At 49.3% G+C, this 22,163-nt stretch overlaps 6 protein-coding genes and 1 pseudogene across 19 annotated transcripts in view; all 7 read right to left on the bottom strand.

Annotated features, from left to right (window-relative positions):
* Positions 1-10,730, bottom strand: part of LOC127000531 (cuticle protein 19-like) — an 18,441-nt gene extending 7,711 nt beyond the window's left edge. The window contains exons 1-3 of one of the 5 annotated variants that reach the window (XM_050864274.1): positions 10,704-10,730; positions 2,071-2,196; positions 1,814-1,951 (exon numbers count right to left, since the gene is read on the bottom strand). In XM_050864274.1, the coding sequence (XP_050720231.1) occupies positions 1,814-1,951; positions 2,071-2,196; positions 10,704-10,715 (276 nt within the window). In that variant the 5' untranslated portion in view covers positions 10,716-10,730. Of the gene's footprint in view, positions 1-1,193; positions 1,952-2,070; positions 2,197-2,481; positions 2,562-10,703 lie in introns of those variants that run through there. The other 4 variants (XM_050864273.1, XM_050864275.1, XM_050864276.1 and 1 more) reach the window with 4 other exon arrangements.
* LOC127000535 (uncharacterized) lies at positions 3,405-4,440 on the bottom strand. Its single transcript, XM_050864282.1, has 3 exons — positions 4,388-4,440; positions 3,981-4,226; positions 3,405-3,879 (listed from the first exon to the last, which is right to left on the bottom strand). Exons 1-3 carry the CDS (start codon positions 4,400-4,402, stop codon positions 3,625-3,627), a joined length of 516 nt encoding a protein of 171 aa, XP_050720239.1. The 5' UTR covers positions 4,403-4,440; the 3' UTR covers positions 3,405-3,624.
* Positions 6,568-7,170, bottom strand: LOC127000538 (pro-resilin-like; annotated as a pseudogene).
* On the bottom strand, positions 9,723-20,016 carry LOC127000540 (pro-resilin-like). 2 transcript variants are annotated; one of them, XM_050864304.1, is made up of 3 exons: positions 19,978-20,016; positions 19,515-19,640; positions 9,723-10,174 (listed from the first exon to the last, which is right to left on the bottom strand). In XM_050864304.1, the coding sequence occupies exons 1-3, from the start codon at positions 19,999-20,001 to the stop codon at positions 9,905-9,907; spliced, it is 420 nt and encodes a 139-aa protein (XP_050720261.1). In that variant the 5' UTR covers positions 20,002-20,016; the 3' UTR covers positions 9,723-9,904. The 2 variants fall into 2 exon arrangements, with proteins under 2 accessions (XP_050720261.1, XP_050720260.1); XM_050864303.1 differs by lacking the exon at positions 9,723-10,174 and adding an exon at positions 18,922-19,396.
* LOC127000530 (uncharacterized) overlaps positions 11,616-22,163 on the bottom strand; it is a 25,593-nt gene continuing 15,045 nt past the window's right edge. Inside the window, exon 3 of the mRNA XM_050864271.1 lies at positions 11,616-12,085. Coding sequence (XP_050720228.1) covers positions 11,831-12,085 — 255 coding nt within the window. The 3' untranslated portion in view covers positions 11,616-11,830. The remainder of the gene's footprint in view (positions 12,086-22,163) is intronic.
* The window catches only part of LOC127000539 (cuticle protein 19-like), a 41,306-nt gene continuing 33,227 nt past the window's right edge, over positions 14,085-22,163 (bottom strand). For 3 of the 8 annotated variants that reach the window (XM_050864299.1, XM_050864300.1, XM_050864297.1), the window contains exons 2-3: positions 15,000-15,104; positions 14,088-14,880 (exon numbers count right to left, since the gene is read on the bottom strand). In XM_050864299.1, coding sequence (XP_050720256.1) covers positions 14,590-14,880; positions 15,000-15,104 — 396 coding nt within the window. In that variant the 3' untranslated portion in view covers positions 14,088-14,589. Of the gene's footprint in view, positions 14,881-14,999; positions 15,105-15,775; positions 15,918-22,163 lie in introns of those variants that run through there. The other 5 variants (XM_050864302.1, XM_050864296.1, XM_050864295.1 and 2 more) reach the window with 4 other exon arrangements.
* Positions 21,076-22,163, bottom strand: part of LOC127000527 (cuticle protein 7-like) — a 26,524-nt gene continuing 25,436 nt past the window's right edge. For both annotated transcript variants that reach the window (XM_050864266.1, XM_050864265.1), the window contains exon 3: positions 21,076-21,620. In XM_050864266.1, the coding sequence (XP_050720223.1) occupies positions 21,222-21,620 (399 nt within the window). In that variant the 3' untranslated portion in view covers positions 21,076-21,221. The remainder of the gene's footprint in view (positions 21,621-22,163) is intronic.

Here is a 22,163-nt window from a genome sequence, read left to right as displayed (position 1 = left end):
TAATATATTTTGTACTATAGATGTTTAACTAAGTTTTTTTTTACATTTATTCTCTCATTGAAACAACTTCGCTAATTTTACTTTACATACATTTTTGGTATTCGTATACAGACCCACAGGCTTATCGCGGTCTTTTCAACATGTGAGGGGCAGGCTTCTTACTTCTTTTTGCCCGAAACTTCACGTTACCTCCCACCAAACCAGTGACCTGCATGATGAGAGCACGGTCTAACTCGTATATTTCTATCAGCTGAAAATATGTGTATTTAGGTGAAACGCCTTCTTTGACTTGATCAGTGTTGAGCCGGCGATGAGGCATTTCTTGGTCGGACATCCTGGACACTATACAGAACCCACCATCGGCAGTCCAGTACTAACGCCAGTCTGGCATGCGCCGACTCCCGCCAGAGCCTAACCCCTTTCCCAACCGTAGGGTTGCGACCCCAAGTGTGGTCGCCAAGCATTTTTCCTGGGGTCGCCAAGACCTCGAAATATGAAACACAGTATTATTATATTATAATAACTCATATACAACAACTAGTGGGGTCGCTGTCGTGTTTAGAGATGTAGGATTGTGGTCGCCTGAAAATAAGGTTGGAAGCCACTGGCCCTAGGGTTGGGAGCGCGCTAGCAGTATAGGATTATCACTATTTTTTTTCATAATCTGCCTGTAGCGCCGGTAGGCTTTCTTGATAGGCATTATGGACGGCCTTAGCCCGTTAGTGGCGCAAGCTAATTTTATTTATAGTGGCTGACGTGATGTATGACTCTTGCTTGGCCCATGCTGCCCCCCCCGGTGCTCCTCTTGACCGAAGTCGCTGAAGTAAATGTTGATTGAAGATCCAGACAGCATGTGGGTAATCTTCCGCCACTCGGCGATGACTTGTAAAATAGGCGTGTTTCTGTGGGACTCGAACATTGTCCACGGTAGATCCTCGGGCTCACCAAGCCCGCACACTAAGCACTCTAAATAATTACAGGACTTGTCCGTTTTCAGTCCGTGGTTCCCTTCAAAAGATATCGTATGTACGTGACCTGAGTTAGGTCCTGCGAGCGGCTGGGCAGGAGGGCTTGGGTGATGTGTGTGTGTGTCGTTCAGGCATGTTTTTAGAGGCTTTGGAATACGTGACGCCTAACGGTGAAGGGCATGTTGGTTAGGATAATCAATATAATAAAAACTTGAGTAAGGTTTAAGCATTTTCATTGGTTAATTGGTCTTATGAAACATAATGAAATAGAAGGACATTTACTATTCGTTAAACGTATTGTCTATCAGCTGAGTGGATCATACTGCAGTGATACAAAAAGTAAATATTATAGTGTTCGTGCGACTCTACTGCCAATGTCCCGCCGCAGGTCCACAACACCCGGGCCACCAACATTCCTGCTGGATCCACATGCCGGACACGTCCTTAAGCCTCACTGGATGTGGTTTGACTTCGGCCTCAACGTGTTTCGTGTGTTCCTTAATAACATGGAGAGTAAAGAAAGACTAAACAGAGATCATATTTCATTTAATAAATAGCCGTCACAAATGAAACCATAGGGTCGCCAGGTGGCTGGAAGATAGGAGCCGCCCTATAAGAGGGGTGGGGTGGCTTAGGAGGGACATGGATGCCCTAGAAAGCAGTCTAGGCTCAACAGGATGGGGTCAGGGAGGGACCGTAGCTTTGCTCGAACATTACTGGTAGGAGGGAGCGGGTTTGCCGTAGGAGGGGGCTGGGGCGCCGTAGCTCTGCTGGGGGTACTGGGCCTCACCCTCATATGTGACCTCGGCCACGAAGCCGGAGTCGCCGTTGACGGTGTAGGAGACGCGCTGGAGGCGGCCGTCGGGGAGGAGGACGTAGTAGGAGCCCTGGGTGTCGTAGCCGTCGCGGGCCTCCTGGGCACCGAAGTCGTTACTCGAGTATTCGTCCTTGACGGCGTAGTTGAAGTCGTACTTGGGCGGCGCCTGAGGGTAAAAAAGCGTTTTTGTAGCGGCGAGAAGAGAGTAACGCCAAAGGTGGCGGTAGGCGGCACAGCTGTGGCTGCAGCTCCCACAGAAGGAAGCAGGAAAGGCTGTTTACTCACCTCGCCGGCGGGGGCGTGGTAGGTGGGGGCGGGGGCGTGGTAAGATGGGGCGGGGGGACCGTAAGAGGGTGGGGTGTTGTCGGGGCGAGCGAGGGAGGCGGCCACAAAGGCGGACAGCAGGACGACCTGAGGAAGAGCAGCAGGAGGAGAAGAGTAGTTTAGATGAGGCACGTGGCGTGCAGACAGGCACACGGGCAGTGAAGCGACCAATAAAGTAATGAACTCGAGAAACGGGTACGTTGACAGACGGACGCTGCTCAGTGAAACATGCAAGAGTTTTGAGACCAGTTCTTGACTAAATCCTTAAAGTATTTATAAATGAAGATGATGTTATGCGGGATAAAATAAATCGTAAGATGACTTCGAACGATTAATAAGAGACTCTAGGTCGGAGAGGCCGTTTATGCACACCTTGAGAGACATGTTTCTGTGGCTGAAGAAGATCTCAAACTGATGACCGAGGAGGGACGCGCCGCCTTTTATTGCTGTGCTCTGCCGCTGCCTTGGCGACGTAAAGGAACTACCTCGGTCTGGTAGACGCCGCCCACAAGAGAAGGCCGAAACCACAGCCCCGTCCCGTTCCTTCTCATGCCGCGGGCAGAGTGATAACCGAGATTACGTTAAGGTGTGACGTAGATGAGTTTTGTGTTGTGTGTTGTGTGGCAGGAGTGTCTCAAGGCCAAGGTGTGGAACATGGCATGGTTAAGGTCCTCCTCTGGCCACTAACCAAAATTTCCCAACAGCACAGGTCACATCATTATTTTTCTTTAACTGTGATGGAAATAGACCAAGTACAACGCACACACACACACACACACACACACACACACACACACACACACACACACACACACACACACACACACACACATTTACTTATACACACACACAAAAAAAACTGCCACTTCAGTACTCATAGAATAAACTAGAAAAATGGTCACCCACCATTGAAAAAGTGTCAAAATTTTCCCTTCTTGTCATGATTATCATCTCCGTTTCTTTGTTTTTTTATCAGTAATAGCTGGAGATCATGAACTTTAGGCTCCAGGACCGAATTTATCACTGAAGTGTCTAGGTAACTTCAATGTATCACACCGAATGTCCACACGTGTGCGTTGTGTTACTAAGTGAAAGCCAGCACTGAAATCAAACGTTTGTTGCCACTGTATGACGTTAAGATTTAGCTTGTTTTGAAGACCTTGTTTTACCTGTGTGTTACCTGTATTACCTGCATTAGGTTGTTACGAAAAAGATTAGTGAAAATATGCAAATGCACCACTTTTCTTGCAAGACATGAAAAACGTTGGACGTAAATGGTAACAAATACAAATACAAATTTGTTCTCCATATATTTTTCGTTTTTCTCACATTTGTAATTTGATAAATTATATACAGGAAGATTAGTTTCTTTTGGGATCAATAAATAGTGGAAATGTTTGTTTGAAATAAACGTCATTAGGATAAGAGTGTGTGATATCAATCATTGTGTAAGGATGCTTTGGAGCGCATTGATGAGGTGTAAGCCGGTCATGTGTGATAGGCCTATGCCGGGGTTTAAGTCTGGCCGTAAGTTGGGGCGGGTGTTTGGCCATAGGGCTTTTCCTCCACCTTGGCCTCGCCCTCGAACTCGACGGTGGCCACGAAGCCGGAGTCCTTGTTGACGGTGTAGGTGACCCTCTCGACGCGGCCGTCGGGCAGCAGCACGTAGTAGGAGCCCTGGGTGTTGTAGCCGTCGCGGTTCTCCTGGTGACCGAAGTCGTTGCCGGAGTAGTCGTCCTTGACGGCCCAGTCGAAGGAGTAGGCGGGTTTCTGGCGGGAGAGAGTGGAAGGCAGGGTCAGCATAGGCCATGGTCCTGTGAGGGAAATATTGACACATGAGTGGCTACGAGGACTTGTTGCCCAGTGCTTACCGCTGTCTCTGGCTCAGGCTGACCATACTGGGGTGGTGGAGGGGGGGCATAGGTGGGTGGTGGAGGAGGGGCATACGTAGGTCGGGGAGGAGGGGCATAGGTAGGTGGGGGAGGAGGTGGGGGAGGAGGGGCATATGTGGGTGGCGGCGGGGGTGCACCGTAAGCAGGCTGAGGTGCAGGTGGGGCGGCCCCGTGGTCTGGGCGGGCGGCGCCGGCGGCCACGAGGGCGAGCACGGCGGCAACAACCTGCCGGAGGGAGAGGATAGGCGTGAGCAGCCGGCTCAGGGCTCAAGTCTTACCCAGTTACTCATCGTATTGACTAAAATAAAATAACAGCAGCAGTTGGAGCGTCGCGGCAGGTAGCGGCCGAGCAATGCTTCTTTCCTGAAGTCGTCCGCAAACTGTACCTTTAGGTAAGACATGATCCAACCAAGACAGACTTGTCACTGCTGCCCTGGCGTGCAGGACGCGGCCTTAAATACCCACTGTCTCTGCCTCGCGTCTCGCGGGTTTGGGGTGGGGCAGGGTGCTGCGCAAGACCAGCTGCTTAGCATGGGAGGCGGGCAGTCTGATTAGCGATGGCGAGAGCTAACCGTTGGCTGGTTAGCTGATGACCTTTCACTGGAGTCTGAATCGACTACATGGTCGTCTCTTTGACCATGACCCAGCCAGCTCCTGGCTGAAGCGTCTGGACTTACTAGCCTGGCAGCAGAACATCGCATGCCATTTGCGTGTGATTCTTGCCGTGACGTTGGTTCTGCGAGTACGGCATGCCAGCTGTTGCCCATGGTCTCAAACAGTCTCAGTCTGTTGCTGCTCGAGGTCTACAGCAACAACCATGAACGTCTTGGTACCAATGAACGGGTATGCGACACGATGTATTAAGTTTTCTGTCTACCTATTTGAGTGGTCTGTAACGTGAATTCACTGGTATTCTCTCTCACCTCTGTCACCTCTGTCGTTTATCTTGTTTTGGTTGAGAACTCATTACCCCGGTACACAGGGGCAAGGTGACATTCGAGTTTCCCTAGTTTATCTTGCCCAGGTTTCTCCAGTTATCCATTTAATGTAATCACTATTGCTTTCCTATGAACTAATCTTAACCATCCTCCTCCTTTACCAAAGTCCCGCTTCCTTTGTTGTACCGAGGTACAGTTGATAAAAGCGTTGATATTATGAAATCATGAGATCAACACAATTTCATTTGTGAATGAAATAACCCACCCTGGCAGACGCAGATGTATTTAATTAACCAAACAGTTTAAGTGGACACTGCCACCTCTTCAGTGGTGTGAAGGACTTAACTCTTCTTTCATACTGATGAAGATGGTGGCAGTGTACACCGAAACTGTTTGATTGAATGCATATTCGTTTGCCAGTGTGGGTTTTTTATTCACATCAAGATCACGTTAATGTGATTATCCAGTCTACAATTTCATTAATTATTTACTATAGCAATTTAACTTAGATTTCTTGGCATTCTTCCCCACTGACACCAACGTCGCTAGTTTTATACAGCATATATATTTGGTATTCGTAAACAGGCACACTGGCTTATGGCGGCCTTGTCAACATTTGAGGGGCAGGTTTCTTGCTCCTCCTTGCCTGATTCTTCACCTCTCTCCAGATCAGTGACTTGCAAGATATCAGCAAGATTCGACTCGTATTTTTTTATTAGCTGAGAATAACTGCTTTTAGATAAAATGCTTTTTTTTGACTTGATAAGTGGTGAGGCGGCGGTGAGGTATTTATTGGGCGGACATCCTGGATACTATACAGAAGCCACCATTGGCTTCATCTATTCTATCCTGTCCTACCACACGTAGTAGCGGTAGTAAACAGACACCCTCGCCATTGACCGCTAGGTCTTCTGGTTTCTGTTCTTCCTATGTATTCCTATGTATTGGCTGTCCAATAATCCCGCCACTCTGTCACCCGCCGAGTCCCGCAAAGGCCTAAGGGTTTGGAGCGCGCTAGTAGTCTTTGATTATCCCTAGCTGGGGACCAGAGTGATGCCCTGCGAGCGGCTGGGCACGAGGGTGTGTGTGTGGTGTGTGTGGGTCATTCTGGCGTGTTTTGAGGGGCTTAAAGATACGTGACGCCTGACGGTGAAGAGCGTGTTCTTCAGGATAATCAATATAAAAAAAATGTTGAGTATGGTTTAGGCATTTTCATTGGTTAGTTTATGTCGTTTGAAAAATAATGAATTTGAAGGACATTTGCTATTCGTGCAACATATTGCTCATCAGATGAGTGGATCATACTGCAGTTAAACAAAAAGCGATTGTAATTGTATGGGCGAGACTAAACTGCATTCCACTGTGCCGCCAACATTCCTGCCGAGGCGTCTTGTCAGTCAACTGCGGACACGTCCTTAAAATCCACCTGATGTGGTGTGATTGTGGCCGTGACGTGTGTTTTGTGTTTTCCTTAGTAACATGGAGAGTAAAGGAATACTAAACAGAGATCGTATATCGTTTAATAAATAGCCGTTACTGATGAAACAACAGCGTCGCCAGGTAGCAGGAGGATGAAAGCCGACCCGTAGAAGGGGCTGGGCGGCGTTGGAGGGACATGGGTTACGTAGGAAGCTGTCTGGGTTTCATAGAATGAGGTCAAGGAGGGGCCGTAGCTTTGCTTGAACATTACTGGTAGGAGGGGGCGGGGGTGCCGTAAGAGGGGGCGGATTTGCCGTAGGATGGGGTGGGGGCGCCGTAGCTCTGCTGGGGGTACTGGGCCTCGCCCTCGTAAGTGACGTCGGCCACGAAACCGGAGTCACCACTGACGGTGTAGGAGACTCGCTGGAGGCGGCCGTCGGGGAGGAGGACATAGTAGGATCCCTGGGTGTTGTAGCCGTCGCGGGCCTCCTGGGCACCGAAGTCGTTACTCGAGTATTCGTCCTTGACGGCGTAGTTGAAGTCGTACTTGGGCGGCGCCTGAGGGTAAAAGAACGTTGTTTTAGCGGCGAGGAGAAAGTCACGCCGTAGGTGGCAGTGGGCGGAACAGTGTTGGTGGAAGCTACCACGGAAGGCAGCAGGAAAGACTGTGTCCTCACCTCGGGGGCTGGGGCGTGGTAGGAGGGGGCGGGTGGGCCGTAGGAAGGTGGGGGGTTGTCGGGTCGGGCGAGGGCGGCAGCCATGAGGGCGTACAGGAAGATGACCTGAAATAGGATCATGAGGGAGATGGTGTCTGTGACATAGAGACAGACAGACGCTCAGACATATAAGCAAGACGAGGAGAACATCTAAAACGTTAGCAGAATCTCATGACAATTACTAGTTAATTACTTATAAAATGAAATAAGTGCCTCCGTTCTTACTTGCTATCTCTGATCGTATAAGAATCACAGCAAGAGTAAAAGAGAAATAATTGAAAATGCCGCAAAAGACTCGTTTATATGGCATGCAGCTGATAAATCACGGAGTCATTACCTCTATAACGTTTTTTTATCATCGATATTCTTAAGACACACAGTATAGTTCGCTTAAGTGTATAGTGCTGAGTATAAGGCAATGCCCCGAGGAGGAGAAAGAGAATGCTCGCTACGCCCAAAAGAAGCTTATTGTGGCTGAGAAAGAAGAAATAGGAAAAGTAATCGGCATGAAAGATGTCGCTGCAAACATGTCCAGAGTTACGGAGAATGATGCAGTAAACTGGACAGCGAAGCTGTGCCTACCGGCGGTTGTTCGTGCTCTGCCTTAAGGGCACTGCTCCTGTGGCTGAAGAAGAGGCTAAGATAACCGGCACTAAAATGACCAACAAAAGCTCAAAAACACCTCGTGTGATTTGAAACTGAAAGACGGTAACAACAAGTCCACTGGAGGCTGTTCGTGCACTGTATACCTTGAGAGACATGTTCCTGTGGCTGAAGATGATCTGAACTAATGGCTTAGGAGGGACGCGCCGCCTTATAAACTGTTCTCTGCCACTGCCTCGGCGGCGTGACGCGAGCCTCGTGCCACGAGACAACGCTCAGAAGACAAGGACGAAGCGGCCGCAGTCCCGTCCCGTCCCTCCTCACGCCGCGGGCATAGAGAGGCAGAGTAGCAGTGATTGTGGTATGGAGGAGGAGAAGCGGAAAGACGAGTAGTAGTAGTAGTAGTAATAGTAGTAGTAGTAATAGTAGTAGTAGCAGTAGTAGTAGTAGTAGTAGTAGTAGGAGGAGGAGGAGGAGGAGGAGGAGAAGGAGGAGGAGGAGGAAAAGGAAGAGGAAGATGAAGAAGAGGAGGAGGAGGAGTTGAAAGATATTGGCGAAAATCTTACAAAGAAATTTATGACAGATGTAATGCTAATAAGATTCAGCATTGATGATGATGACAGTGATACTCATGTAGTAAGATAAGTTATGAAGTGGTTTTTCATTATCTCGCAATTTTCTCTCGTTTTTTTAAGAAGTATATTTAGAGCAACAACCGCATCAGTAAAATGGCAGCAACGATAATAAACGACTACATCTGCAGTATCAACGACTGATGGAAAGCAGCATAACATCCTGCTGAATTTTTTGCCGTTGCCATAGCGAGAAGAGGAATGACAACAACAACAGTAGAACCAGGAAGAGTAGCAGGAGACTGAAGGAGGATGGGGAGATGGAGGACACTGGAGAGGGGAAGGCGAACGAGAAGGAGAAGAAGCAAGCGCCTAAACCACCGTGTCCACAAAAGTCCTTCAGTGAAAGCGTAAAAAGCGACAACAACAGGAAGATAAACAACGGTGCTAGGGTAGCCTACTTACACACACACACACACACACACACACACACACACACACACACACACACACACACACACAAATCGTTTACTTCTCTTTTATTATCGCTTAGTAGTTAACATAAGCTGGGCAGAGAGATAGAGACAGAAGAGAGAATCAAAAAAGGTGTGTGACAGTTCTAGTGGGTAATGGAGTCTAGGCGTGGCCTGTAGCGCCGGTAGGCTTTCTTGATAGGCATTATGGACGGCCTTAGCCCGTTAGTGGCGCAAGCTAATTTTATTTATAATGGCTGACGTGATGTATGACTCTTGGTTGGCCCATGCTGCCCATGGTGCTCCTCTAGACCGAAGTCGCTGAAGTAAATGTTGATTGAAGATCCAGACAGCATGTGGGTAATCTTCCGCCACTCGGCGATGACTTGTAAAATAGGCGTGTTTCTGTGGGACTCGAACATTGTCCACGTTAGATCCTCGGGCTCACCAAGCCCGCACGCTAACCACTCTAAATAATTACAGGACTTGTCCGTTTTCAGTCCGTGGTTCCCTTCAAAAGATTTCGTATTTACGTGACCTGAGGTAGGTCGTGCGAGCGGCTGGGCAGGAGTGCTTGGGTGATGTGTGTGTTGGTCGTTGAGGCGTGTTTTTAGAGGCTTTGGAATTCGTGACGCCTAACGGTGAAGGGCATGTTGGTTAGGATAATCAATATAATAAAAACTTGAGTAAGGTTTAAGCATTATCATTGGTTATTTGGTCTTATGAAACATAATGAAACTGAAGGACATTTACTATTCGTTAAACGTATTGCCTATCAGCTGAGTGGATCATACTGCAGTGATAAAAAAGTAAATATGATAGTGTTCGTGCGACTCTACTGCCAATGTCCGCCGCAGGTCCACAACACCCGGGCCACCAACATTCCTGCTGGATCCACATGCCGGACACGTCCTTAAGCCTCACTGGATGTGGTTTGACTTCGGCCTCAACGTGTTTCGTGTGTTCCTTAATAACATGGAGAGTAAAGAAAGACTAAACAGAAATCATATTTCATTTAATAAATAGCCGTCACAAATGAAACCACAGGGTCGCCAGGTGGCTGGAAGATAGGAGCCGCCCTATAAGAGGGGTGGGGTGGCTTAGGAGGGACATGGATGCCCTAGGAAGCAGTCTAGGCTCAACAAGATGGGGTCAGGGAGGGACAGTAGCTTTCCTCGAACATTACTGGTAGGAGGGAGCGGGTTTGCCGTAGGAGGGGGCTGGGGCGCCGTAGCTCTGCTGGGGGTACTGGGCCTCACCCTCATAGGTGACCTCGGCCACGAAGCCGGAGTCGCCGTTGACGGTGTAGGAGACGCGCTGGAGGCGGCCGTCGGGGAGGAGGACGTAGTAGGAGCCCTGGGTGTCGTAGCCGTCGCGGGCCTCCTGGGCACCGAAGTCGTTACTCGAGTATTCGTCCTTGACGGCGTAGTTGAAGTCGTACTTGGGCGGCGCCTGAGGGTAAAAAAGCGTTGTTGTAGCGGCGAGGAGAGAGTCACGCCAAAGGTGGCGGTGGGCGGCACAGCTGTGGCTGCAGCTTCAACAGAAGGAAGCAGGAAAGGCTGTTTACTCACCTCGGCGGCGGGGGCGTGGGAGGTGGGGGGGGGGGCGTGGTAAGATGGGGGGGGGGACCGTAAGAGGGTGGGGGGTTGTCGGGGCGAGCGAGGGAGGCGGCCACAAAGGCGGACAGCAGGACGACCTGAGGAAGAGCAGCAGGAGGAGAAGAGTAGTTTAGATGAGGCACGTGGCGTGCAGACAGGCACACGGGCAGTGAAGCGACCAATAAAGTAATGAACTCGAGAAACGGGCACGTTGACAGACGGACGCTGCTCAGTGAAACATGCAAGAGTTTTGAGACCAGCTCTTGACTAAATCCTTAAAGTATTTATAAATGAAGATGATGTTATGCGGGATAAAATAAATCGTTAGATCACTTTGAACGATTGATAAGAGACTCTAGGTCGGAGAGGCCGTTTAAGCACACCTTGAGAAACATGTTTCTGTGGCTGAAGAAGATCTCAAACTGATGACCAAGGAGAGACGCGCCGCCTTTTATTGCTGTGCTCTGCCGCTACCTTGGCGACGTAAAGTGAAATACCTCGGGCTGGTAGACGCCGCCCACAAGAGAAGGCCGAAACCACAGCCCCGTCCCGTTCCTTCTCATGCCGCGGGCAGAGGGATGACCGTGATTACGTTAAGGTGTGACGTAGATGAGTTTTGTGTTGTGTGTTGTGTGGCAGGAGTTTTTCGAGGCCAAGGTGTGGAACATGGCATGGTTAAGGTCCTCCTCTGGCCACTAACCAAAATTTCCCAACAGCACAGGTCACATCATTATTTTTCTTCAACTGTGATGGAAATAGACCAAGTGCAACGCACACACACACACACACACACACACACACACACACACACACACACACACACACACACACACACTCATTTACTTATACACACACAAAGAAAAAACTGCCGCTTCAGTACTCATAGAATAAACTAGCAAAATGGGCACCAACCATTGAAAAAGTGTTAAGATTTTCCCTTCTTGTCATGATTATCATCTCCGTTTCTTTGTTTTTATCAGTAATAGCTGGAGATCATGAACTTTAGGCTCCAGGACCAAGTTTGTCACTGAAGTGTCTAGGTAACTTCAATGTATCACACCGAATGTCCACACGTGTGCGTTTGTTACTAAGTGAAAGCCAGCACTGAAATCAAACGTTTGTTGCCACTGTAAGACGTTAAGATTTAGCTTGTTTTGAAGACCTTGTGTTACCTGTGTGTTACCTGTATTACCTGCATTAGGTTGTTACGAAAAAGATTAGTGAAAATATGCAAATGTCTTGCAAGACATGAAAAACGTTGGACGTAAATGGAAACAAATACTCATGTATATTTCTTCTCTTCATATATTTTTCGTTTTTCTCACATTTGTAATTTGATAAGTTATATAGAGGAGGAATAGTTTCTTTTGGAATCAATAAATAGTGGAAATGTTTGTTTGATATGAACGTCATTAGTACAAGAGTGTGTGATATCAATCATTGTGTAAGGATGCTTTGGTGCGCATGATGAGGTGTAAGCCGGGCATGTGTGATAGGCCTATGCCGGGGTTTAAGTCTGGCCGTAAGTTGGGGCGGGTGTTTGGCCATAGGGCTTTTCCTCCACCTTGGCCTCGCCCTCGAACTCGACGGTGGCCACGAAGCCGGAGTCCTTGTTGACGGTGTAGGTGACCCTCTCGACGCGGCCGTCGGGCAGCAGCACGTAGTAGGAGCCCTGGGTGTTGTAGCCGTCGCGGTTCTCCTGGTGACCGAAGTCGTTGCCGGAGTAGTCGTCCTTGACGGCCCAGTCGAAGGAGTAGGCGGGTTTCTGGCGGGAGGGAGTGGAAGGCAGGGTCAGCATAGGCCATGGTCCTGTGAGGGAAATATTGACACATGAGTGGCTACGAGGACTTGTTGCCCAGTGCTTACCGCTGTCTCTGGCTCAGGCTGACTATACTGGGGTGGTGGAGGGGGGGCATAGGTGGGTGGTGGAGGGGGGGCATAAGTGGGTGGGGGAGGAGGGGCATATGTAGGTCGGGGAGGAGGCAGGTAGGTGGGGGAGGAGGTGGGGGAGGAGGGGCATATGTGGGTGGCGGCGGGGGTGCACCGTAAGCAGGCTGAGGTGCAGGTGGGGCGGCCCCGTGGTCTGGGCGGGCGGCGCCGGCGGCCACGAGGGCGAGCACGGCGGCAACAACCTGCCGGAGGGAGAGGATAGGCGTGAGCAGCCGGCTCAGGGCTCAAATCTTACCCAGATAGTCATCGTATTGACTAAAATAAAATACAGCAGCAGTTGGAGCGTCGCGGCAGGTAGCTGCCGAGCAATGCTTCTTTCCTGAAGTCGTCCGCAAACTGTACCTTTAGGTAAGACATGATCCAACCAAGACAGACTTGTCACTGCTGCCCTGGCTGGCAGGACGCGGCCTTAAATACCCACTGTCTCTGCCTCGCGACTAGCGGGTTTGGGGTGGGGCAGGGTGCTGCGCAAGACCAGCTGCTTAGCATGGGCGGCGGGCAGTCTGATTAGCGATGGCGAGAGCTAACCGTTGGCTGGTTAGCTGATGACCTTTCACTGGAGTCTGAATCGACTACAAGGTCGTCTCTTTGACCATGACCCAGCCAGCTCCTGGCTGGAGCGTCTGGACTTACTAGCCTGGCAGCAGAACATCGCATGCCATTTGCGTGTGATTCTTGCCGTTGGTGCTGCGAGTACGGCATGCCAGCTGTTGCCCATGGTCTCAAACAGTCTCAGTCTGTTGCTGCTCGAGGTCTACAGCAGCAACCATGAACGTCTTGGTACCTATGAACGGGTATGCGACACGATGTATTAAGTTTTCTGTCTACCTATTTGAGTGGTCTGTAACGTGAATTCACTGGTATTCTCTCTCACCTCTGTCACCTCTGTCGTTTATCTTGTTTTGGTTGAGAACTCATTACCCCGGTACACAGGGGCAAGGTGACATTCGAGTTTCCCTAGTTTATCTTGCCCAGGTTTCTCCAGTTATCCATTTAATGTAATCACTATTGCTTTCCTATGAACTAATCTTAACCATCCTCCTCCTTTACCAAAGTCCCGCTTCCTTTGTTGTACCGAGGTACAGTTGATAAAAGCGTTGATATTATGAAATCATGAGATCAACACAATTTCATTTGTGAATGAAATAACCCATCCTGGCAGACGCAGATGTATTTAATTAACCAAACAGTTTAAGTGGACACTGCCACCTCTTCAGTGGTGTGAAGGACTTAACTCTTCTTTCGTACTGATGAAGATGGTGGCAGTGTACACCGAAATTGTTTGATTGAATGCATCTTCGTTTGCCAGTGTGGGTTTTTTATTCACATCAAGATCACGTTAATGTGATTATCCAGTCTACAATTTCATTTATTACATACTATAGCAATTTAACTTAGATTTCTTGGCATTCTTCCCCACTGACACCAACGTCGCTAGTTTTATACAGCATATATTTTTGGTATTCGTAAACAGGCACACTGGCTTATGGCGGCCTTGTCAACATTTGAGGGGCAGGTTTCTTGCTCCTCCTTGCCTGATTCTTCACCTCTCTCCAGATCAGTGACTTGCAAGATATCAGCAAGATTCGACTCGTATTTTTTTTATTAGCTGAGAATAACTGCTTTTAGATAAAATGCCTTTTTTTGACTTGATAAGTGGTGAGGCGGCGGTGAGGTATTTCTTGGGCGGACATGCGGGCGGCTGGGCACGAGGGTGTGTGTGTGGTGTGTGTGGGTCATTCTGGCGTGTTTTGAGGGGCTTAAAGATACGTGACGCCTGACGGTGAAGAGCGTGTTCTTCAGGATAATCTATATAAAAAAATGTTGAGTATGGTTTAGGCATTTTCATTGGTTAGTTTATGTTGTTTGAAAAATAATGAATTTGAAGGACATTTGCTATTCGTGCAACATATTGCTCATCAGATGAGTGGATCATACTGCAGTTAAACAAAAAGCGATTATAATTGTATGGACGAGACTAAACTGCATTCCACTGTGCCGCCAACATTCCTGCCGAGGCGTCTTGTCAGTCAACTGCGGACACGTCCTTAAAATCCACCTGATGTGGTGTGATTGTGGCCGTGACGTGTGTTTTGTGTTTTCCTTAGTAACATGGAGAGTAAAGGAATACTAAACAGAGATCGTATATCGTTTAATAAATAGCCGTCACTGATGAAACAACAGCGTCGCCAGGTAGCAGGAGGATGAAAGCCGACCCGTAGAAGGGGCTGAGCGGCGTTGGAGGGACATGGGTTATGTAGGAAGCTGTCTGGGTTTCATAGGATGAGGTCAAGGAGGGGCTGTAGCTTTGCTTGGACATTACTGGTAGGAAGGGGCGGGGGTGCCGTAGGAGGGGGCGGGTTTGCCGTAGGATGGGGCGGGGGCGCCGTAGCTCTGCTGGGGGTACTGGGCCTCGCCCTCGTAAGTGACGTCGGCCACGAAACCGGAGTCACCACTGACGGTGTAGGAGACTCGCTGGAGGCGGCCGTCGGGGAGGAGGACATAGTAGGATCCCTGGGTGTTGTAGCCGTCGCGGGCCTCCTGGGCACCGAAGTCGTTACTCGAGTATTCGTCCTTGACGGCGTAGTTGAAGTCGTACTTGGGCGGCGCCTGAGGGTAAAAGAACGTTGTTTTAGCGGCGAGGAGAAAGTCACGCCGTAGATGGCAGTGGGCGGAACAGCGTTGGTGGAAGCTACCACGGAAGGCAGCAGGAAAGACTGTGTCCTCACCTCGGGGGCTGGGGCGTGGTAGGAGGGGGCGGGTGGGCCGTAGGAAGGTGGGGGGTTGTCGGGTCGGGCGAGGGCGGCAGCCATGAGGGCATACAGCAAGATGACCTGAAATAGGATCATGAGGGAGATGGTGTCTGTGACATAGAGACAGACAGACGCTCAGACATATAAGCAAGACGAGGAGAACATCTAAAACGTTAGCAGAACCTCATGACAATTACTAGTTAATTACTTATAAAATGAAATAAGTGCCTCCGTTCTTACTTGCTATCTTTGATCGTATAAGAATCACAGCAAGAGTAAAAGAGAAATAATTGAAAAGGCCGCAAAAGACTCGTTTATATGGCATGCAGCTGATGAATCACGGAGTCATTACCTCTATAACGTTTTTTTTATCATCGATATTTTTAAGACACGAAGTATAGTTCGCTGAAGTGTATAGTGCTGAGTATAAGGCAATGGCCCGAGGAGGAGAAAGGGAATGCTCGCTACGCCCAAAAGAAGCTTATTGTGGCTGAGAAAGAAGAAATAGGAAAAGTAATCGGCATGAAAGATGTCGCTGCAAACATGTCCAGACTTACGGAGAATGATGCAGTAAACCGGACAGTGAAGCTGTGCCTACCGGTGGTTGTTCGTGCTCGTGCTCCTGTGGCTGAAGAAGAGGCTAAGATAACCGGCACTAAAATGACCAACAAAAGCTCAAAAACACCTCGTGTGATTTGAAACTGAAAGACGGTAACAACAAGTCCACTGGAGGCTGTTCGTGCACTGTATACCTTGAGAGACATGTTCCTGTGGCTGAAGATGATCTGAACTAATGGCTTAGGAGGGACGCGCCGCCTTATAAACTGTTCTCTGCCACTGCCTCGGCGGCGTGACGCGAGCCTCGTGCCACGAGACAACGCTCAGAAGACAAGGACGAAGCGGCCGCAGCCCCGTCCCGTCCCGTCCCGTCCCTTCTCACGCCGCGGGCAGAGAGAGGTAGAGTAGCAGTGAGTGTGGTAGGGAGGAGGAGAAGCGGAAAGACGAATAGTAGTAGTAGTAGTAATAGTAGTAGTAGTAGTAGTAGCAGTAGTAGTGTAGTAGTAGTAGTAGTAGTAGTAGTAGTAGTAGTAGTAGTAGTACTAGTAGTAAGAGGAGGAGGAGGAGAAGGAGGAAAAGGAAGAGGAAGAAGAAAAAGAGGAGGAGGAGGAGGAGGAGGAGGAGGAGGAGGAGGAGGAGAAGGAAGAGGAGGAGTTGAAAGATATTGGCGAAAATCTTATAAAGAAATTGGTTACATATGTAAAGCTAATAAGATTCAGTATTGATGATGATGACAGTGATACTCATGTAGTAAAAAGAAAAGGAAGATAAGTTATGAAGTGACTTTTCATTATCTCGCAATTTTCTCTCTTTTTTTTTTAAGAAGTATATTTAGAGCAACAACCGCATCAGTAAAATGGCAGCAACGATAATAAACGACTACAACATCTGCAGTATCAACGACTGATGGAAAGCAGCATAACATCCTGCTGAATTTTTTGCCGTTGCCATAGCGAGAAGAGGAATGACAACAACAACAGTAGAACCAGGAAGAGTAGCAGGAGACTGAAGGAGGATGGGGAGATGGAGGACACTAGAGAGGGGAAGGCGAACGGGAAGGAGAAGAAGCAAGCGCCTAAACCACCGTGTCCACAAAAGTCCTTCAGTGAAAGCGTAAACAGCGACAACAACAGGAAGATAAACAACGATGCTAGGGTAGCCTATTTACACACACACACACACACACACACACACACACACACACACACACACACACACGCACACACACACACACAAATCGTTTACTTCTCTTTTATTATCGCTTAGTAGTTAACATAAGCTGGGCAGAGAGATAGAGACAGAAGAGAGAATCAAAAAAGGTGTGTGACAGTTCTAGTGGGTAATGGAGTCTAGGCGTGGCCATGAGCAGCCTGTTGACCGTAAGTATCGGGAGGGGTGGTGAGGGGACCGTAGGTGGCTGGTGGGGTGGTAGGTGGGCCGTAGGTTTGAGCAGGGGTGGTGGTGTAGGCCGTGGGAGGCGGAGTGTAGCCGTAACCCGTGTGCTCGTGCTTGATCTCCCCCTTGATCTCCACCGTTGCCAAAAAGCCACCGTCCTTGGTCACTGTGTAAGTGGTCTTTTGGATGCGGCCGTCGGGGAGGAGGTCGTAGAAGGAGCCCTCGGTGTTGTAACCGTCGCGGGACTCCTGGTGGCCGAAGTCGTTGCCTGAGTAGTGGTCCTTCACCTCCCAGTTGAATTCGTACTTGGGTAGCTGTAAGGGAAGAGGGAGAGTCAATTTCATGGGCTTGGTAAAGTAAGGATTCTCGAGATAAGCTTTCGGTAGGTGGATTAATAAGGTTTTTCTAGCTTAGATTAGGCTAGTTAAACGGTTTGTAGAGGATAGAGGGAGTGTCAGCTATTCTAGAATGAGTAAGGCAAAGCATGGTTGGGTTAGGTTAGTTTGGGTAGGGTAAGTTTAGGCTGCTGCTGTGGGACGTGAGGAGGTGCGATGAGGTGTATATTAATAAGGCTGGGAAGGTGGCCTGTGTAAAGACTCGCTCGGAGGTTGATTGAAGACCTGAACGGCTTGTAGGTCATCTTACGCCATTCGGCGGTTGTCGAAAACTGTAGGTGTCATGTGTAACTTGAGCCTACGTGTTCGGGATAACCACACCCTCACGCTGACCACTCGGCCACCGCTTCTGTAATTCCATCTGTCCAATGTATAGAACACAGACTAGCAAACTGAAAAATAAAATGTGGAGAGAATGCGGGACGTAACTCTAACGGACCAGCTTGTTGGACCGCTGCCTTTGTCCATAAGTAATGGATGTGTCCGTTATGCCTTGAAAAGTGTGGCGGACATAATGGCTGCACTGAAATGGAAAAGTGAGTCTAGGCAGGCAAGCTAATGGAAAGCTGAGGTCAGGAAGACAACGAGCTAAGCTGCTTCAGGCAAGCGCATAAGAGATAAGTAAATGAAAGTGTTTGGGGACGTTTTATTTCTGTGCCGGAGCAAAGGTGATGTGGATGGTCCAAGGGGACTCAGGGACTCATCTCACAGGGTAACTCACCTCATACTCTGGCTCGTGGTGACCGTAGCTTGCTGGTGGAGGTGCGCCGTAGGTGGGCGGGGGAGGCGGCGGAGGAGCACCATAGCCAGTGGTGAGGCGGCGCTAAGGTATTTGATGGCCGGCCATCCTGGACACTAGTAGCCACTATCACCAATGTATTTGATGGTCGGCCATCCTGGACACTATAAAAGTCACTCTCGACATTTTAAAACTCCCGCCACTCTGGCAGTTAATCACTCCCGCTAAGGCCATATGATCAGGAGTGCACTTGTAGTCGTTGAGTATTGCTAGTAAGGGACCTTACCGTGTTGATGCCAACGGTTGTCTTCCAAAGCTTTCCTGTGTACGTGTCCAGAGTGACGCCCTGTGAGCGGCTGGGCAGCGGGTAGGCGGGAGGGCATGAGTGGGTGTTAGGAAGGGCGTGAGGGCTCGTGACGCCGGACGGTGGAGTGAGTGGGCCAGAATGATTGATATAATAAAATGTTGAGTATTGAGGTATTTGCATTGGTTCGTTAATATCACATGAAAATTTAATGAATTTGAAGCACATCTGCTATTTCTACAACGCAATACCCATTCTTAGCTGAGTGGAACATACCGCAGTGATACAAAAATAAATATTATTGTATTCGTGAGACAACTGCATTCCGCTGTTTGAAAAGTGTCCTCTCGTAGGTCCACAACACCCGTGCCGCCAACATTCATGCCCAGGCGGCTGGATTCACCTGCCAGACACGTCCTTATTAAGCCTCACTGGGTGTGGTGTGATTTCGGGCTCATCGTGTGTATTGTCTCCCTTAATGACACGGAGAGTAAAGAAACACTAAACAGAGATCATATATCGTTTAATAAATAGCCGTCACAAATGAAACCACAGCGTCACCAGGTGGCTGGAGGATAAGAGCTGACCCGTAGAAGGGCTGGGGCGGCGTAGGAGTGGACATGGGTGCCGTAGGAAGCTGTCTGGGTTTCATAGGAGGACGTCAAGGAGTTGCCGTAGCTCTGCTTGGACATTACTGGTAGGAGGGGGCAGGGGTGCCATAGGAGGGAGCGGGTTTGCCGTAGGATGGGGCGGGGGCGCCGTAGCTCTGCTGGGGATACTGGGCTTCGCCCTCGTAGGTGACGTCGGCCACGAAGCCGGAGTCGCCGTTGACGGTGTAGGAGACGCGCTGGAGGCGGCCGTCGGGGAGGAGGACATAGTAGGAACCTTGGGTGTTGTAGCCGTCGCGGGCCTCCTGGGCACCGAAGTCGTTACTCGAGTATTCGTCCTTGACGGCGTAGTTGAAGTCGTACTTGGGCGGCGCCTGAGGGTAAAAGAGTGTTGTTGAAGCGGAGAGGAGAGAGTCACGCCGAAGGAGGCGGTGGGATGGACAGCAGTAATGGCAACTCCCTCAGAAGGCAGCAGTAAATGTGTGTACTTACGTCGGGGGAAGGGGCGTGGTAGGAGGGCGCGGGGGCGTGGTAGGAGGGAGCGGGGGGGCCGTAAGAGGGTGGTGGGTTGTCGGGGCGGGCTAGGGCGGCGGCCACGAGGGCGGACAACAGGGCGACCTGAAATAGGATCATAAGGGAGATAGTGTGTGTGACACAGACATATAAACAAGACAACGAGAATATCTAAAACGTCAGCAGTACCTGATGATAATTACTAAATAAAAACTCATAAACTGAAATAATTGCCTCCGTTCTTACTTACTCTCTTTGATGGTATAAAAATCACCGTCAGAGTAAAAGAAAAGATATGAAAAAGGCCGCAAAAAAATGGTTTGTATGTCATGCAGCTGATGAATCACGGAATTATTACCTTTATAACGTTTTTATAATAGATATTCTAAATAAATGCAGTATAGTTCGCTTAGGTATATAGTGCTGAGTATAAGGGAATTACCCGAGGAGGAGAAAGGGAGAGCATCCTCCGCCAAAAACAAGCTTATGGTGACTGAGGAAGAAGAAACAGGAAAGTAATCGGCACAAAAGAAGGCGCTGCAAACATGTCCTGAGTTATGGAGAATGATGCAGTAAACCGGACAGTAAAGATGTGCCTGCCGGTGGTTGTTCGTGCCCTGCCTTGAGGGCACGGCTCCTGTGGCTGAAGAAGAGGCTAAGATAACCGGCACTAAAATGTCCAACAAAAGCTCAAGAAACACCTCGTGTGAAGTGAATCTGAACGACGGTAAAAACAAGTCCACTGGAGGCTGTTCGTGCACTGTATACCTTGAGAGACATGTTCCTGTGGCTGAAGATGATCTGAACTGGTGGCCGAGGAGGGACGCTCCGCCTTATAAACTGTTCTCTGCCGCTGCCTCGATGGCGTGACGCAAGCCTGGGGCCGCGAGACAACGCCCAGAAGACAAGGACGAAGTGGCCGCGGCCCCGTCCCGTCCCGTCCCCCTCACGCCGCGGGCAGAGAGAGGCAGAGTAGCAGTGATTGTCGTAAGGACGAGAGGAGGATAACGACCAAGACGATGGCGATGATGATGATGATGTGGTGCAAGATATTGGCGTTAACTCCTTGATTACAGGTGCAATACTTGTAAGATACTGTATTGACGATGATGACACTCCTTGAAATAGCAAGAAGGAAGATAATAATCATGGACAGTTTCTTCATTATCTTGTGATATTTTCATCGCGTTTAAGGAGGAAATGTATAACAGCAACAAGAATCACCACGAAAATATATGACGGCAACAGCAACCACATCAATAAAATGGACAGCAACGATAATAACAGCAATAGCAACATAAACAATATCATCAGGAATAACATGCTGCTGTTGGTGTTGGTCGTTGCCACAACCGGAACGACAACAGCAGTAGAAGCAGGGAGAGCAGAACTATGGTAGGATGAGGAGGAGGCCGCTGAAGTGGAGAAGAACGGGATGGAGAAAGAACGAGCGCTTTGAACCACCGTCTCCACGAATCTCCTTTAGTGGTAGCGTGGACACTGACGAGAACAGGAATGTAAGGACACACATAGGAAGTCGTCTGGTGCTCATTTATTGTTGTTTAAACAAATAAGTTAGTTAACCTATGCTGGAAAGAGAGACAGAGAGAGAGAGAAGAGAGGGGGGATACAGAGAAAGAAGAAAAAGCGTGTGACAATACTCTAGAGTCTAGAGGGTAGTGGAGTCTAGGCGTGGCCGGGAGCAGCCGGTTGACCGTAAGTAGTGGGAGGGGGGGTAGGGGGGCCGTAAGTGGAAGGGGGAGTGGTGGGTGGGCCGTAGGTGGCAGGGGGAGTGGTAGGCAGGCCATAGGTGGCAGGTGGGGTGGTTGGTGGTCCGTAGGTTTGGGCCGGGGGGGTGGTATCGCCATAACCCGTGTGCTCCTGCTTGATCTCCCCCTCGAACACCACCGTTGCCAAGTAGCCGCCGTCCTTGGTCACTGTGTACGTGACCTTCTGGATGCGGCCGTCAGGGAGGAGGACGTAGTAGGATCCCTGGGTGTTGTAGCCGTCGCGGGACTCCTGTTGGCCGAAGTCGTTACCGGAGTATTGGTCCTTCACCTCCCAGTTGAATTCGTACTTGGGCGGCTGAAAGGGAAAAGTGAGTCAGTTTCATGGTCTTCGTAAAGTAAGGATAGACGACATAAGGTTGCGATAGGTTGCTTAGACGAGGTTTTGCTAGTGTAGGTTACGGTGGGTAAAGTTTGGTTGTTTAAGTTTTTGCAGAGGATAAAAGAATGGCTAGTTTTTGTAGGCTGAGTAAGCCAAAGGAAAGGTATGTTAGGTTAGTTTACGTAGGGCAAAGTTAAGTTTCTTTTGTGGGAAGTGGAGGGATGTGTTGAGTCATAAGTTACTTAGGATGGAAAGGGGGCCTGCATGAAGACTTGCTCTTAGTTTGAGTTAGGCCCCCCCACCCCCTCTGCGTATGTCTCAAGTGATTGATTGATTGCCTACCTTTCACCTGCCAATTGTAAGGAACACAAACTTTCTGATCTTTGGTCATATAATAAGATTAATGGAAATTGAAATCCAGAGGGGAATACGGTACGTGACTCTGACGGACCAGTTTGTAGGAACGCTGCCGTTGTCAGATATTTTGTTCTCTGCGAGTAAGTAATGGAAGTGTCCGTT

This window comes from Eriocheir sinensis, chromosome 19, assembly GCF_024679095.1.
Source record: "Eriocheir sinensis breed Jianghai 21 chromosome 19, ASM2467909v1, whole genome shotgun sequence".
NCBI classification, from domain to species: Eukaryota; Metazoa; Arthropoda; class Malacostraca; order Decapoda; family Varunidae; genus Eriocheir; species Eriocheir sinensis.
The sequence above is the reverse complement of the archived record's forward strand: the minus strand, read 5'-3'. Positions and strand labels throughout refer to the sequence as shown.

What these genes read in the sequence shown, in the direction of transcription:
- LOC127000535 (XM_050864282.1), bottom strand. An exon ending in AGCCTGAGCCAGAGACAGCG is followed by an intron (nt 3,880 to 3,980) that starts GTAAGCACTGGG and finishes CTCTCCCGCCAG; the next exon opens with AAACCCGCCTACTCCTTCGA.
- LOC127000540 (XM_050864303.1), bottom strand. Translation starts at nt 20,001, where the DNA reads ATGCTCTCCCTTTCTCCTCCTCGG. An exon ending in TCTCCCTTTCTCCTCCTCGG is followed by an intron (nt 19,641 to 19,977) that starts GTAATTCCCTTA and finishes ATCCTATTTCAG; the next exon opens with GTCGCCCTGTTGTCCGCCCT. An exon ending in ACCACGCCCCTTCCCCCGAC is followed by an intron (nt 19,397 to 19,514) that starts GTAAGTACACAC and finishes TTTTACCCTCAG; the next exon opens with GCGCCGCCCAAGTACGACTT.